The following is a 17,337-nucleotide window of genomic DNA, read 5'->3' as shown; positions in this document are numbered from 1 at the left end:
TGACATTAATGATACCGTGCTTGGTACTCGTACGTAAATAATTTCCTTGTTATAACGTGTCAAATAAGGAAAGTTTAATTATAACCACCCAGTATATGCAGATCAGTCAGGATTCTATACATGAAATCACGCTTAACAGATTGAATTTTCACATAGTCTGTGGATTCGAAAACAACTGGATGAAGAGCACCAGTTTAAACCTGAGAAACTGTCAGCACCTAGTGGACTATCTTGCTGACGTAGGTGAAATTTCCGGCAACTAACCATCTCTGGAGATGAAACATGGATTCATCACTTAGAAGCAGAGAGCAAAACCCAAAGCATGGAGTGGAAGCACCCCGAATCTCCAGTCAGAGAGAAATTCAAGAGTCAGCCTTCTGCGGGGAAAGTGATGCTCATAAATTTTTGTGACCGACAGGAGCCAATTCTGGTACACTGCCCGGAAAAGGGGTCAGCAGTAAAAAAACGGACGTTTCAGTGATACGCTGTCAACCACGTTAAAGCTTGCAATTCGCAACAGACGCAGAAGTCGATTGTCGAAAGGCGTTCTTTTGTTGCAGGACATGGCGCGTCCATATTCTGTCTTCACATACGCGTGCACCATAATTACTCTTCCACTCAAACATTTGGGGTTCCACTCATCTGGTATGAGACGTTCCTGGGGGGCTGGGGGGTCCACTGGGGGCCGAACCACACAATTACCCTGGGTTCGGTGTGGGGCGGCGGTGGGGTTGTGAACCACTGAGGGTTATGGCGGGGACGAAGCCTCTCCGTCGTTTCTAGCTCCTCGGTTCAATACACAATTTTGACTGTTATTTTATTAAGAGTGTTTAAGTAGTACGTACACGGTGCCAATTGAACTACTGTATGTGAAAAAGAACGTAAATTAGATACAAATTACGGCGTGGACACACTTTATTCAACACGTTAACGTCACTACAGATATTCGGATTTAGGTTATGTCATGTTCGATATGCCTGCCAGCGAAAGTCTGCATGACTTGCTGAAGTGTCGGAACATCGACGCTGTCGATCACCTCCTGAATGGCTGTTTTCAGCTCAGAAATGTTTTGGGGTTGTTGCTTCAAAAAATGGTTCAAATGGCTCTGAGCACTATGTGACTCAACTGATGTGGTCATCAGTCCCCTAGAACTTAGAACTACTTAAACCTAACTAACCTTATGACATCACACACGCCCATGCCCGAGGCGGGATTCGAACCTGCGACCGTAGCAGCAGCGCGGCTCCGGACTGGAGCCCCTAGAACCGCACGGCCACCGCGGCCGGCGGGTTGTTGCTGTACATCTTTTCTTTAATATAGTCCGTTCAGATCCGGAGAATGTAGCGACCAATCGAGACCCATGCCAGTGGCCTCTAGGTATCTCAGAGCCAGAATGCGGTCCCCAAAGTGCTCCTCCAGGACATCAGACACTCTCCTGCTTCGATGGGGTCGAGCTTCGTCTTGCGCGAACCACATCTTGTCGAAATCAGGGTCACTTTTGATAATGGGGATGAAGTCATCTGCCAGAACCTTCACGTACCGTTCGGTATTCACGGTGCCATCAAGGAATGTAGCACCGATTATTCCGTGACTGGACAATGCACACCACACAGTCATCCGTTGTGGGTGAAGAGACGTTTCGATCGCGAAATATGGATTCTGAGTCCCCCAAATACACCAGTTTTACTTATTGCCGAACCCATCCAAATGAAAGTGGGCTTCGTCGTAAAACCAAATCGTGTGTGCGAATACTAATTCCCGGCATGCTCCGCGGCCAACCATGAAGCTTGAACGTCCTAACGCCGAAACGCCAACCTTTCAGAAGTTATAACGATTTTATTTCATATAGTTCAATAACTGTCACCCCATATCCCTCACATTATGTCTGTAAATGTTCTAATTATTATTGTATAAATGGGACATGACTCCACTAGACATGAAGCTATACAGCAGTGACATGCAATCAGTCGGTCGGGTTCCGTCGTCTGGCCTTCATAAGAAGTGACCAGTGCTGCTGATTAGTAAAGCTGCTATGTATTCTACTCAATATGGGGGGAGGGGGAGGGGGGGTAGGAACACTGAAATCAGACGAACAGTCACTAGATTTGAAGTCAAACTCACGGTCATTAGATTTGAACAGCTTCTTACCATTGAATTTCTAGTTGGTGTGACGAACGGCAGCTAGTTCTAAATGGAGAAAAATATAAGTTAATGTGCGGATAAGTAGGACGCACAAACCTGTAATGTTCGGTTACAGTATTACTAGTGTCCTGCTTGACACAGTCAAGTCGTTTAAATATCTGAGTGTAAGACTGCAAAGTGATACGAAACGGAACGACCATGTGAGAACTCTGGTACAGAAGGCGAATGGTCGGCTTTGGTGTATTGGAATAATTTTAGGAAATAGTGGTTGACCTGTAAAGGAGACCGCATATACAGGGTGAGTCACCTAACGTTACCGCTGGATATATTTCGTAAACCACATCAAATACTGACGAACCGATTCCACAGACCGAACGTAAGGAGAGGGGCTAGTGTAATTGTTTAATACAAACTATACAAAAATGCATGGAAGTATGTTTTTTAACACAAACCTACGTTTTTTTAAATGGAACCACGTTAGTTTTGTTAGCACATCTGAATACTAAAACAAATACGTAATCAGTGCCGTTTGTTGCATTGTAAAATGTTAATTACATCCGGAGATATTGTAACCTAAAGTTGACGCTTGAAACCTCCGACGTTCAGTTGCGTGTTGTAACAAACACGGGCCACGGTCGGCGAGCAGCATCTGCAGGGACGTGTTTACGATGACGGCCGTGTTTACGAGTGTGGCTGTAGTGCACTGTTGTGGTTTGTTCTAGCTGTCGCAGTGTCTGCATGTAGCGCTTGCTGCTATTGTTATTCTGCATTCGTCGCCGCTCGCAGACCAACTGTAGTACACCATGTTACCAGACGTCTGTGATAGTGTAGTGTTGTAGGAACTGTGACCATGGTGTATTCGAACTCTGAAAAGGCGGAGATGATACTCATCTATGGCGAGTGTCGACGAAATTCAGCTGAAGCCTGCAGGGTGTATGCAGAACGGTACCCGGACAGAGAGCATCCAACGTGCCGCACATTGCAAAACATCTACCGCCAACTGTATGCAGCAGGTATGGTCGTAGCACGCAAACGGGTCCGTAACAGGCCCGTCACAGGAGAACCGGGTGCAGTTGGTGTGTTAGCTGCTGTTGCCATGAACCCACACATGAGTACACGGGACATTACGAGAGCCGGTGGACTGAGTCAAAGTAGTGTCATGCGCATACTGCATCGTCACCGCTTTCACCCGTTTCATGTGGCGCTACATCAGCAATTACATGGTGATGACTTTAATCATCGAGTGCAATTCTGTCAATGAGCATTAACAGATAATACGTTGCAGTTCTACCTGTTTACCGATGAAGACCTCGGGGCAGTGAATCTACGGAACATGCATTACTGATCCGTGGATAATCCTCGCTGGCTCAGACAGGTAGAGAGACAGCGACCGTGGACTGTAAATGTATGGTGCGGAATCATTGGCGACCACCTCATTGGTCCTCACTTCATTGCAGGGGCCCAAACAGCTGCAACATACATCGCGTTTCTACAGAATGATCTGCCAACGTTGCTCGAAAATGTCCCACTGGAAACGCGTCGACGTATGTGGTATCAGCATGATGGTGCACCTGCACATTCCGCAATTAACACTAGGCTGACCCTTGACAGGATGTTCGACGGGCGTTTCATAGGACGTGGAGGACGCATAAATTGGCCAGCCCATTCTCCTGATCTTACACCTCTGGACTTCTTTCTGTGGGGTACGTTAAAGGAGAATGTGTACCGTGATGTGCCTACAACCCCAGAGGATATGAAACAACGTATTGTGGCAACCTGCGGCGACATTACACCAGATGTACTGCGGCGTGTACGACATTCATTACGCCAGAGATTGCAATTGTGTGCAGCAAATGATGGCCACCACATTGAACATCTATTGGCGTGACATGTCGGGACACACTCTATTTCACTCCGTAATTGAAAACGGAAACCACGTGTGTACGTGTACCTCACCCTTCATGGTAATGTACATGTGCGTCACTGAAAAAGACCAATAAAAAGGTGTCAGCATGTGGACGTAATGTGCTGTTCCAGTCTCTTCTGTAACTAAGGTCCATCACCGTTCCCTTTGGATCCCTACGTAATTCGGTGCTCTCCGATACACACGATCGAACAGCGGAGGAGTGGTACTCAAGCGTCAACTTTAGGTTACAATATCTCCGGATGTAATTAACATTTTACAATGCAACAAACGGCACTGATTACGTATTTGTTTATATGTTCAGATGTGCTAACAAAACTAACGTGGTTCCATTTAAAAAAAAACGTAGGTTTGTGTTAAAAAACATACTTCCGTGCATTTTTTTATGGTTTGTATTAAACAATTACACTAGCCCCTCTCCTCACGTTCGGTCTGTGGAATCGATACCTCAGTATTTGATGTGGTTTACGAAATATATCCAGCGGTAATGTTAGGTGACTCACCCTGTATAGGACGCTGGAGCGACTTATTCTTATGTACCGCTCGAGTGTATGTGATCGGTACCAGGTCGGATAGAAGAAAGACATCGAAGCAATTCAGAGGCGGGCTGCTAAGTTTTTTACTGGTAGCTACCAACAACAAGTGTTACGGACATGCTTTTGGAACTCAAATGGGAATCCCTGGAGGGAAGATGATGTTCTTCTCGAAAAACACTATTGAGAAAATTTAGAGAACCAGCATTTGAGGCTGACTGCCGAACGATTCTACTGCCGCCAACATACATTGCGCATAAAGACCACGGATATAGGACTTGAGAAATTAGGGCTCATACGTACATATAAAGGACCACGAAAGTAAGATTCCAGAAATTATATTTCATACAGAGACATACATACAGTTGTTTTTCCCTCGCTCTGTTTGCGACTGAAACAGGAAAGGAAATGACTAGTAGCGGTAAGGGTACGCTCCGCCACGCACCGTACTGGCTCTTACGGAGTATCTATGTAGATCTAGCTGTAGCTGAATGCGTTGTGTTGGCAGAAGAAATGTTCAAATGTGTGTGAAATCTTATGGGACTTAGCTGCTAACGTCATCAGTTCCTAAGCTTACACACTACTTAACCTAAATTAGCCTCAGGACAAACACACACACCCATGCCCGAGGGAGGACTCGAACCTCCGCCGGGACCAGCCGCACAGTCTATGACTGCAGCGCCTTAGACCGCTCGGCTAATCCTGCGCGGCTTGGCAGAAGAGCCAACACCGTGTTACTAGAGGAGGCCGAAATGCACGCGTGTTAGCTCACGCAGGCTGGCGTGAGGAGTGAAGAACTATACTGCCGTGAGGTCTGGAACATGACAAAGAATTCAGAAAGCGGACGTAATTAGTTTGATACTTAACTTTAATCCATTAATGATGAACGTCGCTCTTGACGGTACATGATTCACAATATTATCTGTTCAGAATACATTCTAGTAACTGAATATGGCGCCTTGCTAGGTCGTAGCAAATGACGTAGCTGAAGGCTATGCTAAAGTGTCGTCTCTGCAAATGTGAGCGTATGTAGTCAGTGAACCATCGCTAGCAAAGTCGGCTGTACAACTGGGGCGAGTCCTCGGGAGTCTCTCTAGCCCGCCGTGTGGCGGCGCTCGGTCTGCAATCACTGACAGTGGCGACACGCGGGTCCGACTATACTAACGGACCGCGGCCGATTTAATGGCTACCACCTAGCAAGTGTGGTGTCTGGCGGTGACACCACAGAATGTCTAATGACAATAAAACTGCTGTATCTATCTCTATTCCATGCTTCATGCACATTTCTCTTTTCTTCGCATTTTTGACATTAAATCACACGGAAAGATGGAATCGGGTTTTATTGCAATGAGAAAAAAACATTTTTAAGATATTTGTCTCGTATTACGCTTGAAACAAGTTACGTCGAACATAAGGAACAAGTTATCTAGTAAGAATGACCATAAGATTTAACGAGAGACTTTAACATTTTCTCTTTCGACTTGGAATTTTCTGCCAGTGTTAGTGTTTTCAGTGTGTCGTAACTAGACACAGATGTGTAAATGTAGTACTTGAACACAGTTTTCCTTGTCCTGTAACGTCTTTACCAATGTTTTTAAATTTGCGTCTGGTATCAATTTCGAAAGTATGCCTTAGACAAGTAAGTACTGAATAATTGCTTGTTTTGAAGCAAATGCCTCCAAAAATGCCCAGAAAGCACTAAATCTTTTTTGTAATCATGCCTGTAAGAGCAGTCACGTAAACAAAATAATCTTCATGAAACTCTAACAAAGACGGTATCTAAAGTTAAAACTATGGGAGAATTATCTCAGCCAGTTGAAATAAAAACTAGTGTTAGAGAAAGGGATGGTTTATCACTTTTACTGTTTAACTGCGTTGTAGAAAAACTTGTAAGGATCTGGAATCTGGAGCTTAAGAATCACAAAAACTGAAAGAATAATTCTAAGAAGGCAAATAAATGGAATTAAGGTAAACTGTCACGATTTTGCAATACTTTCAGAAAAAGTTACCCAAATAAATCTTTTGGAAGAAATAGCAAATGGAACTGGTCTCAAAATTTGAGCTGAAAAAAGAAAATTGATGACAAACATAAAAACTGCACCAGATCTCATAGTAACACAAATAGGTAAAATAGAGCGAGTAAGTAAATTCAAATAACTTGGAGAAACTATACAACAGAATGGACTAGCAAAATCTGCAGTGGACGTAAGAATTAACAAAATGGAGAGAGCATATGGCTTTACACGGAATATTTACAACAAGAAATGCATGTCTAGAAAAACAAAAGTGCTGTACCACAGTGCTACGACCAGAATGTTTATATGGACATGAATGTCTAACTCTCGTATTCGACCGCGAAATGTCTGTAAATGTACGCCCATGAGGAAGGCTGAAATGTTTTCCTCCGCCACCTGTAAGAAAATCGCGTGATTTCAACGCTTGACGTTTCGGTTCTGACCTCCATCGCACAGGCGTCAAGGGAGTGGGTGAGATGAGGATAAGGGAGGGGGAGCAGGGTATGACGACTCACCCGTGGTGTGGCGCGTCCACTGGCGCTTTGAGCAGCATTTGGTGAAATTTGATGCCAATGTGACTTATAAACCCACACTGCACCTCACATGAACTAAGCTCTGGCCTTTTTCTTCGCATATGTCGACTCCTTCCTGCTAAAGATAGTAACAAAGATTAAATACCAGGGCGTAATATTGCAAAGCAATACAAACTCGAACAAGCACGTAAGGTTGGTAGTAGGGAAGCCAAGTGTTCGACTTCTATATGTACATATACATCACAACTCTACAATTCACACACATGGTTTATAGAGGCACTTTATTTCTCTATCGTCCCACTCTCGAACAGTGCATGGGAAAAATGTGAGAGTTCCGACTTCTCTAATTTTATTATGAGGATCATTTCTCCCCGTGTAGGTTGGTGTCAAAAAATATTTTCGGTTACTGAGGACAACATTAGAGATTGAAACTTCGTGGATAAATCTCGCAGGAACGGAAAACACCTTTATTTTTATGATTGCCACCCCAACTCGAGTATCATACTCATGACACTCTCACCTCTATTTCACAATAATGTAAAGAGAGCTGCCCTTCTTTGGACTATTTCGATCTCCTCTGTCAAGTCCTATTTGGTTGTTGTTGTCTTCAGTCCTGAGACTGGTTTGATGCAGCTCTCCATGCTACTCTATCCTGTGCAAGCTTCTTCATCTCCCAATACTTACTGCAACCTACATCCTTCTGAATCTGCTTAGTGTGTTCATCTCTTGGTCTCCCTCTACGATTTTTACCCTCCACGCTGCCCTCCAATGCTAAATTTGTGATCCGCTGATGCCTCAGAACATGTCCTACCAACCGGTCCCTTCTTCTTGTCAAGTTGTGACACAAACTCCTCTTCTCCCCAATTCTATTCAATACTTCCTCATTAGTTATGTGATCTACCCATCTAATCTCCAGCATTCTTCTGTAGCACCACATTTTACCTATTTGGTAAGGATCCTATACCGCAAAGCAATACTCTAGCAGAGAAGAGACAAGCATAGTGTGAACAGTCTCTTTAGCAGACCTGTTGCATCATCTACTAAGTGTCCCGCCAATAAAACGTACCCTTTGTTTTGCCTACGTCACTACATTACCTATGCCATCGTTCCAGTTTAGGTTGTTCGTAACTGTAATTTTTAGGTATTTAGCTAAATGGCAGCCGTTAGATTTTTGTGACTTATGCGGTAAACAAAATTTAATGGATTCCTTTTTGTACCTAAGTGGACGACCTCACACTTTTCATTATTTAGAATCAATTGCCACTTTTCAAGCCATACATACATCTGTCTAAATCATTTTGCAATTGGGTTTCATCCTCTGATAGCTTTACTATCTGACACTCCTTTTCTCTTTTGTTTGGTTTGTGGGGCGCTCAACTGCGTGGTTATCAGCGGCTCCTTTTCTCTATCGTCAGACATCAGCAAAAACACCCAGTCAGTGCGTTAGCGTCTATAAAATAAATGATTGGGGTGAGGAGCGGACCCTTATTCTATGACAGAGCGCAACGGTGTTTAGCTGTACACAAATTGTTTTTAATTCAGGATTATTGCCAAAGAAATACACAAATTTGCGTAGGTCGTAACATGACAATGTTAGGACAGATGTCAAGATAACGCACTTCGTTCTGTTTAATCTAAATAACTCTGAACACAACATTATTAAATTTTGACCAGAAGGTTCTCTACAAAATTGTTCTTACTACTACATCGTGAAGTTGGCCAACATTACGACAAATCATCCGATTCCTGTACTAGGTTTGGTACTATTTAGAATGACAATCAGGCCTACAAGGATGGTTAGTTTTTGTGACAAGCTGAGCAAAAGATTACTCAAGGTTACTCGATTTCACAGTGGAACCAACAAGTTTACGCCTCCGCGAGCGGCATTTACCTTAGCTGCGATGAGCTGTTGGCGGCATGGCTGCTCTTGTCCTCTGAAAGTCCTGTAAAAGCTAATCAACATCTTTGCTGATTTTTTTCAGCAGAAACTCTCCTATATTTCTCGTTAGGAGAGAAAATATGCACTCATCCCTAGACTTGAAATATGGCGATATGCACGTACATGGATGGAGCAGCATGCATATTACAATGCCCTCTCAGTTCTCGCAAGAAAAATTAACTATGTGCCTGTTTTGTTTCGCTGCTGCTGGAGCTCAACGACGCTACAGCTAATACCTAGCTCAACATCAGCCGAAGTGAACACAGTGTTCACACATAATTCCTCCTTTGCGTCGCACAGAGCGTTATGCACCCCGTTCTGCACTTGACATGGGTCAGAGGAGAGTGTATTACATTTTCGGTCTTGTGTCTCTTGTAGAAAAACTGTCTTCCCAACTTGGGTCCTGTTGTGCTCCACATCGCGGCTTTTTCCAACCAATAGAAGCGTTCCTTTCATCTTGTGGAAGCTATCTCCGCCAATCGCAAAGGGCTAACCATCAAACTGCGTCGAAATTTCGGCAATTTACTCCTTCCTAGTTCATGTCACCAAATCGTATATTTTGTGCCCACTCCAAACGCCTAAAAGTTACACGCGTACATCATGAGCTTACCACGCACAGTTCATATGATCAACTGCGTCTCTGGTCTCTTTGTATAGACCTGGAAATTCCCCAACGCAGTTTTCGAAAGATTCTCTCAATGCCACGCTGCTGGCTCGCTACCTGCCTTCTTCGATGAGTCACCCAACGCGTTCGTTGTCCCTCACCAAGGGTCACTTTAAGAGCATCCCATTGTAATTGGGCCGTGGCGTCGCATCGCGCATCTGCTCCCAAACTAAGACGTTTTCTCCAGCAGCTTTTTCTACTCTTGTTCATTGACATGCAGGATTTAGGTTCGCTGTGTTAACACCTTCGACTGAGTGTCATCCCTTTGCATTGCATACTGTACGTTTTAATAGGAAAATCTGCTCATTTTCGCTGAAGTACGTCAGGTGACAGTCACCTTCCTGTTACGATGTATAAAATATCTCATTTAATGAGCGGAACTGACATTCATTTAATCTACCACCTTACAACTAGATGGTAAATGACATCAACGGCTCCTCAGATTGTCTCCTAAATCATTTATACAGCTTAGAAACAGCAGAAGGCCTATAACACTTTCTTGGTGAATGTTAGATGTCACTGCTATTTTACGCTATGAATTTCTGTCGATTGCTGCGTGCTATAAGCTTTCTGACAGGAAATCGCGAATCCCGTTGTATAACTGAATCAATATACCACAGACATCCAATTTGATTAAAAGTCTCTTGTGAGGAACGGCATCAAATGCCTGCTGTAAATCTAGAAATATGGAATCAAATTGAGAACGCCTGTCGAGAGTATTCGTTACTTCAAGCGAATAAACAGCTAGTTGTATTTGACAACAACGATATTATCTTAATCCCGGCGGGGTCAGGGATTTTCTCTGCCTCGTGATGACTGGGTGTTGTGTGCTGTCCTTAGGTTAGTTAGGTTTAAGTAGTTCTAAGTTCTAGGGAACTGATGAGCATAGATGTTAAGTCCCATAGTGCGCAGAGCCATTTGATATTATCTTAATCCGTGCCGAATGTGCCCGCATCTCGTGGTCATGCGGTAGCGTTCTCGCTTCCCACGCCCGGGTTCCCGGGTTCGATTCCCGGCGGGGTCAGGGATTTTCTCTGCCTCGTGATGGCTGGGTGTTGTGTGCTGCCCTTAGGTTAGTTAGGTTTAAGTAGTTCTAAGTTCTAGGGGACTGATGACCGTAGCAGTTAAGTCCCATAGTGCTCAGAGCCATTTGAACCATTTTTGAACCTTTCTTGGGTGTTGGTGTGACCCGAGCAACTTTCCAGTCTTTAGCTACCGATCTTTCGGTGTGCGAGCGGTTGCAATTGATTGTTATTATGGAGCTATTACATGAGCGTACTCTGAAAGGAATCTAACTGGTACGCCCGCATCTCGTGGTCGTGCGGTAGCGTTCTCGCTTCCCACGCCCGGGTTCCCGGGTTCGATTCCCAGCGGGGTCAGGGATTTTCTCTGCCTCGTGATGGCTGGGTGTTGTGTGCTGCCCTTAGGTTAGTTAGGTTTAAGTAGTTCTAAGTTCTAGGGGACTGATGACCGTAGCAGTTAAGTCCCATAGTGCTCAGAGCCATTTGAACCATTTTTGAACCTTTCTTGGGTGTTGGTGTGACCCGAGCAACTTTCCAGTCTTTAGCTACCGATCTTTCGGTGTGCGAGCGGTTGCAATTGATTGTTATTATGGAGCTATTACATGAGCGTACTCTGAAAGGAATCTAACTGGTACGCCCGCATCTCGTGGTCGTGCGGTAGCGTTCTCGCTTCCCACGCCCGGGTTCCCGGGTTCGATTCCCGGCGGGGTCAGGGATTTTCTCTGCCTCGTGATGGCTGGGTGTTGTGTGCTGTCCTTAGGTTAGTTAGGTTTAAGTAGTTCTAAGTTCTAGGGGACTGATGACCGTAGCAGTTAAGTCCCATAGTGCTCAGAGCCATTTTTTCTAACTGGTACACAGCCTGGACCAAAGGTCTTTATTAAGGGATTTAAACTGCTACACAGTGGATGTCTACTTTGGTTGAATGAGACAATCTTAGGAAAGTGTAGCTCGTCTGTTAAGGACACTATTGCGACCCATTCTTGAGTACTGCTCGAGTGTCTGGGATGCTCACCAAGTCCGATTAAAGAAAGACACTGAAATAGTTCAGTGGTGTGCTGCTAGATTTGTTATCGACAGTTTCGATCAAAAAGCTTCTTGCACTCTGATGAGAATCCCTGGGCAGAAGACGACGTTCTTTTGGCGAAACAATGTTGAAAAAATTCGAAAACTGGCATTTGCGGCTGATTTCAGAGACATTCTACTGCCTTCGAGGTGCATTCCGCGAAAGTTCTGCGCAAACAAGAGAAATTGGGTGTCGTACGGAAGCATATAGACGCGTTTCCCTCGCTCTATTTACAAGTGAAACGGGAAAGGGATTGATAGTAGTGGTACGAGGAGCCATCCGCCATGCAACGTATGGTGGATTGCGGAATTTGTATGTAGATGTAGATCATTCGCTTCCACTGGTGTCATCTGAGAGGCATATTCCTGTCTCGAATCTGCTAAGTAATCGCGAGCCTGCAAGTAGTCCTCGTTATTTAGATATTACGGGATGGTTACACGCCTGAACGATCACTGTCGTACAGATCAAAAAAATTCCAATAGTTCTGTTGTGCACAATAACGACTGATACTTACTAATAATGTATTCAATGATCAACAGAAAGGAGATGTTCATGCGGCTGTATTCGTATTGTTTGGTTCACGTTCCTGCGGTTTTGTAGCCACTCAGAGGCTCTTCAGTTTACAGACACGCAAGACAAATTACTTTGGTGATGACTGTTTCTACAGGGTGCACTCAGCCTCGTGAGGCCAGCCGTGCAGCTACTCGGCCAAGCAGGGGCGGTTCCAACGTAAGAAATCCGACAGCGACCGGAAGATCGGTGTGCTGACCACGTGCCCCTACAAATCGCATCTGATGACGTCACTGGCAGTGGATGGAACGGTGGTCGGTCGATCCCAGTTGGCCCGTCTAGGGACTGGACGTGGGACTTTGGCTGTAATCGCGATAGGATAACACTTCGTACTGAGTATCAATGTTTCCTTGTGCGGCGTGAATCAAACTGCCAATAGTTATTAGCATCTGCGAAGTAGTATGGTCTTAAAGCACATATAAAAGAAATTCAAGGTGAAAGGATGCCAATGAGAATATTCGCTGTTGACATTGCTATCCTCAATGAAAGTGTAGAAAGATTACAGTATCTCTTGAGTGGAATGAAGAGTCTAATAGGCACAGAAACTGGAAAAAGGCAGAAGTAATGAGAAGTAGCAGTAGTGGGAATAGCGAGGATCTTAACATCAAAATTGATGTTTAGGAATTCAGTTACCATGGAAGTGAAATATAATATCACGGATGAAGCGAGAGGGGACATGAAAACTGACTGCCACAGACAAAGAAGGCATTCCTGGCTAAGATAAACTATAGACCTTTATTGGAGGAAGAAATGTCTGAGAATTTTCATTTGGAGCATAGCAATGTATGATAGTAAATAATGGACAATTGGAAAATCGGCGCAGAAGAGAATCGAAGTATTTGAAGATGTGGTACTACAGAAGATTGTTAAAAAATTTGGTGGACTGATAAGGTAAGGAGCGAGGAGGTTCTACGCAGAGCCAACGAAAAAATGAACATGGAAAAACTAACAAAAACAAGGGACAAGATTTTGTAACCTGTGACAAGCCATCGGGAAATAACTCATATGGTACTATAGGGAGCGGAGAGGGTAAAAACTATAGGGGGAGAGAGACTGGAATACTTCGAGCAAATAATTGCGTTCGTAGGGTGCAAGTGCTATGCTAAGATGAAGTGGTTGGCGCAGGGCCGCATCGAACCATTCAGAAGACTGATCACTCAAACATTTTCTGTGAGGTTATGAAAACTGACATTCAGAAAGTAAACAGGAAATGGCTACTCCAGAGGAACAACATTCTGCAAATAAACTCCATCTACGCTGATAACAAATTCTTGTCTCTTACAAGATGACCATGAATGAACATTATTTGTGGGCTTATCAGAATGACTGAGAAAGTAAGCAGGAAATGGCTACTATACAGGAATGGCTACTCCTCCAAGTACGCATCGTCATAGCGTCTATATTGATAACGTCTTCCTGTCTTTCGCAACTGCGCCAATGTCTAGGTACTTGGAAATCGTCTGATTAATCTCTCTTCTCTTTCGAATATTCCGACGACAACAGATAGCAGTGGGTAGAGGGTTTTTCCGCCAAAAGTGCTTATAAGAATAAATTACGGGCAAGGAATATATACTTGTCAGCAACTCGCATACGGTCACTAGCAAAGAGCAATGTTGGCTCTCGTGATTGCTGTGTCGGCGGTGTTGACCACCGGTTCAGCACAGAGCGCCACTAACAGATTCCCAGACGGATTCTTATTGGGTGCAGCCTCGGCTGCCTATCAAATAGAAGGAGGCTGGGACGAAGATGGTGAGTGAGATGCGTCCTGCAGCAGTAGCGAACAACACGAGCAATCCCTGAGTTCAAATAAGAGGCCTAAGACACAATGGGGACTCCACCATATTAAGTTCATTATAAGTGATAACGACCTGGCTGCCTTCTGCAGGTTTCAGAAGTGTGATTTGTATGTTTCTCCAGGTAAGGGTGAAAGCATCCAGGACTACTTGTTCCACAACTACCCGGAATACACACTGGGGATGACGGGGGATGTCGCCTGTGATTCGTACCACAAGTACAAGGAGGACGTGCAGATGCTCAGGGACATAAACGTGAGTATATTTCCCAAAATGAGAAATGCAGTTCGTGAGTTCTGCTAACATTCGAGATCGTAAAGTGAAATGGCTCTTAAGCATACAGTTTCCTTCTTTTACAAATACGTTAACATGAATTTCAGTTCGTAATTAACAAATCACTTACATAGAGAATATAGACAGTTTTGTACATAATGTAAACAGAAAATATCAAATAAATAAACAAACATTTTTATCGAAGGGATCCAAAGATCTGACTAACCATCGTATTATGTCTGTGTTCACTTGTGCGTTTTTGGGACTGAATAGTGATTTGCGAAATATGATGTTAAAACTGGTAGATTTCGTTCACCAAGGAAGACTGAGATTTCGCGTGGACTTACGTTGGGTTTCGTATTGAGCAGTTTTTCACACCCCAGACAAATATTATGTACATCGTAGGACTAACTACGTAATGCTCGGAAATAAATGAAAATGACAGTTTCGGGCAAATGTAACGTAGTTTCTGCAACAAAAGCTTCACAGCTGTTAGACTAAACATAAAAAATACGCACACCTTCACACCGGCAGATTACGTTAGTCAAGCGCGTTGTACTTGTTAACTGAACTACTAAATGAATATCGTGTACAAACTGATAGAAAACACAGGTTATTTCTCTAGAGGCCTTAAAGTAGTTTAATGTGCTCGTCAATTTATTACTATCCTGCCCAAATTGCTCGTTTCCACAAATATACTGTATCTGACACTAGGAAACGTATACACTGAGTTCATCCTGTTATGCTAACTGCGTTGTCGGATTTATTTCCGTAGCTCAGAAGGTATCCCACAACTTTTATTATTATTATTATCACACAGTTTTTGTGATTCCTTAGGAACATCTTTAGCAGAAGCAACCCGCTGAACTAAGTTTCACTTTATATTACGAGCATACAGCAGATTCCTTACGTCGCCTGCCTTCCTTTATTCTTTCGATTATCCGTCCATCTTTACTTTCAGCAGTACCACATTCCAATATCGAGCTTCCACACTGTTACTCTTTCACTTCTACACAGTGCTGTGTTCCGAACATACTGATAGCTAACTCGATCTGGTGTATTTGGGAACGATTTGTTCGATTGTAGTCGTCCGATGCACACGTATCCCTTTATACACTCTAGGCCAAAAAAAGACGCATCACGAAGGATGTATCCGAATGGGACGGAAATTGATAGAGGTGATTTACATGTAAAGAAAAACAAAGGAAGGCAGTTTGTTCAATTAGTTGCATAGACGGTACATACCTCCACGAATTTAAAGCAACTAAGGGAAAGACGGAAAATAGAAAAAAATGACGAAAAACAAATTATTACAATTTCAGAAAGACTGGATGATTTATTCAACAGAAATAGCTTTACAAATTGATCAAGTCAAAAACGCGTTGGTCCTTCTCTGACCCTTAAGCAAGCAGTTATTCGGCTTGGCATTGATTGACAGAGCTGGTGGATGTCATCCTGATGGATATCGTGCCAAATTCTGTCGAAACTGCACGTTAGATCGTCAAAATCCCAAGTTGGCTGGAAGGCACTGGCCATAATGCTCCAAATGATCTTACTTGGGAAGAGATTCGGTGATCTTGGCAAGCTCCATGGCAAGCAGTAGAAACTCTAGCCTTGTACGGGCGTGCGATATCTTGCTGAAATTTAGGGCAGGATGCCGTCCCATGGAAGGCCACAAAACGGACCGTAGAATATCGTCGACGTGCGCTGTGCTGTGACGGTGCAGCGGATGACAATCAGAGAGATTCCGCTATGAAAAGAAATGGCACCCCACTCCAACACTCTGGTTGTCGGGGTTCATCACTGAATGACCTCAGATGTTAAGTCCTATAATGCTCAGAGCCATTTTTGAGCGCCTCGGACAGGTCATACGGCCCGACAATCGGGACTGATGTTCTGGGGTGCCATTTCTTTCCCTTTGGGTGTCATCCACGACACCCTTACAGCGCAATGATACGTTGACGATATTCCACGCCCCGTTTTGTTGCCCTTCATGGCAAGCCTCCCACACATGGCGAGAGTTTCTGCTACTTGTCTTCTTGTTTGCCAAACCCTATCTTGGCTAGCAAGGTTCTTATTCAATCATCCCTACTTTTCGCTGTTCCGGTAATGCATTATACTGCTTTATGAGACACTATTCTTCGTACTTTTATTTCTTTGTTATCGTCTCTGTTAATCTGTTTATTCGGAATTCCACTCAGTTCGATTTTTCAATAACTTGCACAGCAAGTTTATTCCCGCATCCAACACACTCCTAAATTTCCATTTGGCGAAGGATTATTTTATTTTCTCCTAGTAGCATTCTCTTCACCTTTCTTAAAAGTGTAATTTATTCCTCTGACTTCAAAACGTTCTTTTTCACTAATTTCTCTTCAGTATTATTCATTAAAGTAGTCACAGTTCTCTGAAATTAGAAATCAGTTCATCCCATTTTAATGTGGGAATGTCTTATTTCTTTTATTGCTATCTCTTTTATGTATTTCTGTTAGCAGTTACTACAAAATCATCCACGTATATCTTCTTCTTTTTGAATCTTTTCTGTACTATTAACTACAGAAAAGATTCACAAACAGTAGGCATCTACTAAGGTGTCTGAATATTTAGGTATTAAAACAGGAGTGAGGGCATTCAATTTAATTGTTCAGTCACTTTCTGCAAAAGACAACTGCGATTTGGTAAAAAGAGTGCAGGGAAGCAATAAACATTTATATTATTTTACCATTACAGAAGACTGAAATCTCGATCAGCTAAATATTAGATGCGATTAACTCCCTCGGAAAGACAATTCCGGTACACATGGCGTTGTCACAAGCAGAAAGCAGACCATAAAGAAGCAAAGAGAGTACATGAGGGAACTGAATGGGGA

At 43.6% G+C, this 17,337-nt stretch overlaps 1 protein-coding gene across 1 annotated transcript in view; it reads left to right on the top strand.

Annotated features, from left to right (window-relative positions):
• Positions 1-14,015: 14,015 nt before the first annotated feature.
• Positions 14,016-17,337, top strand: part of LOC126095354 (myrosinase 1-like) — an 85,874-nt gene continuing 82,552 nt past the window's right edge. Inside the window, exons 1-2 of the mRNA XM_049910162.1 lie at positions 14,016-14,154; positions 14,323-14,453. Coding sequence (XP_049766119.1) covers positions 14,016-14,154; positions 14,323-14,453 — 270 coding nt within the window. The remainder of the gene's footprint in view (positions 14,155-14,322; positions 14,454-17,337) is intronic.

The sequence above is a fragment of the Schistocerca cancellata genome, chromosome 8 (assembly GCF_023864275.1).
Source record: "Schistocerca cancellata isolate TAMUIC-IGC-003103 chromosome 8, iqSchCanc2.1, whole genome shotgun sequence".
Lineage (NCBI taxonomy): Eukaryota > Metazoa > Arthropoda > Insecta > Orthoptera > Acrididae > Schistocerca > Schistocerca cancellata.
This window is presented reverse-complemented; position numbering and strand designations above follow the sequence as displayed.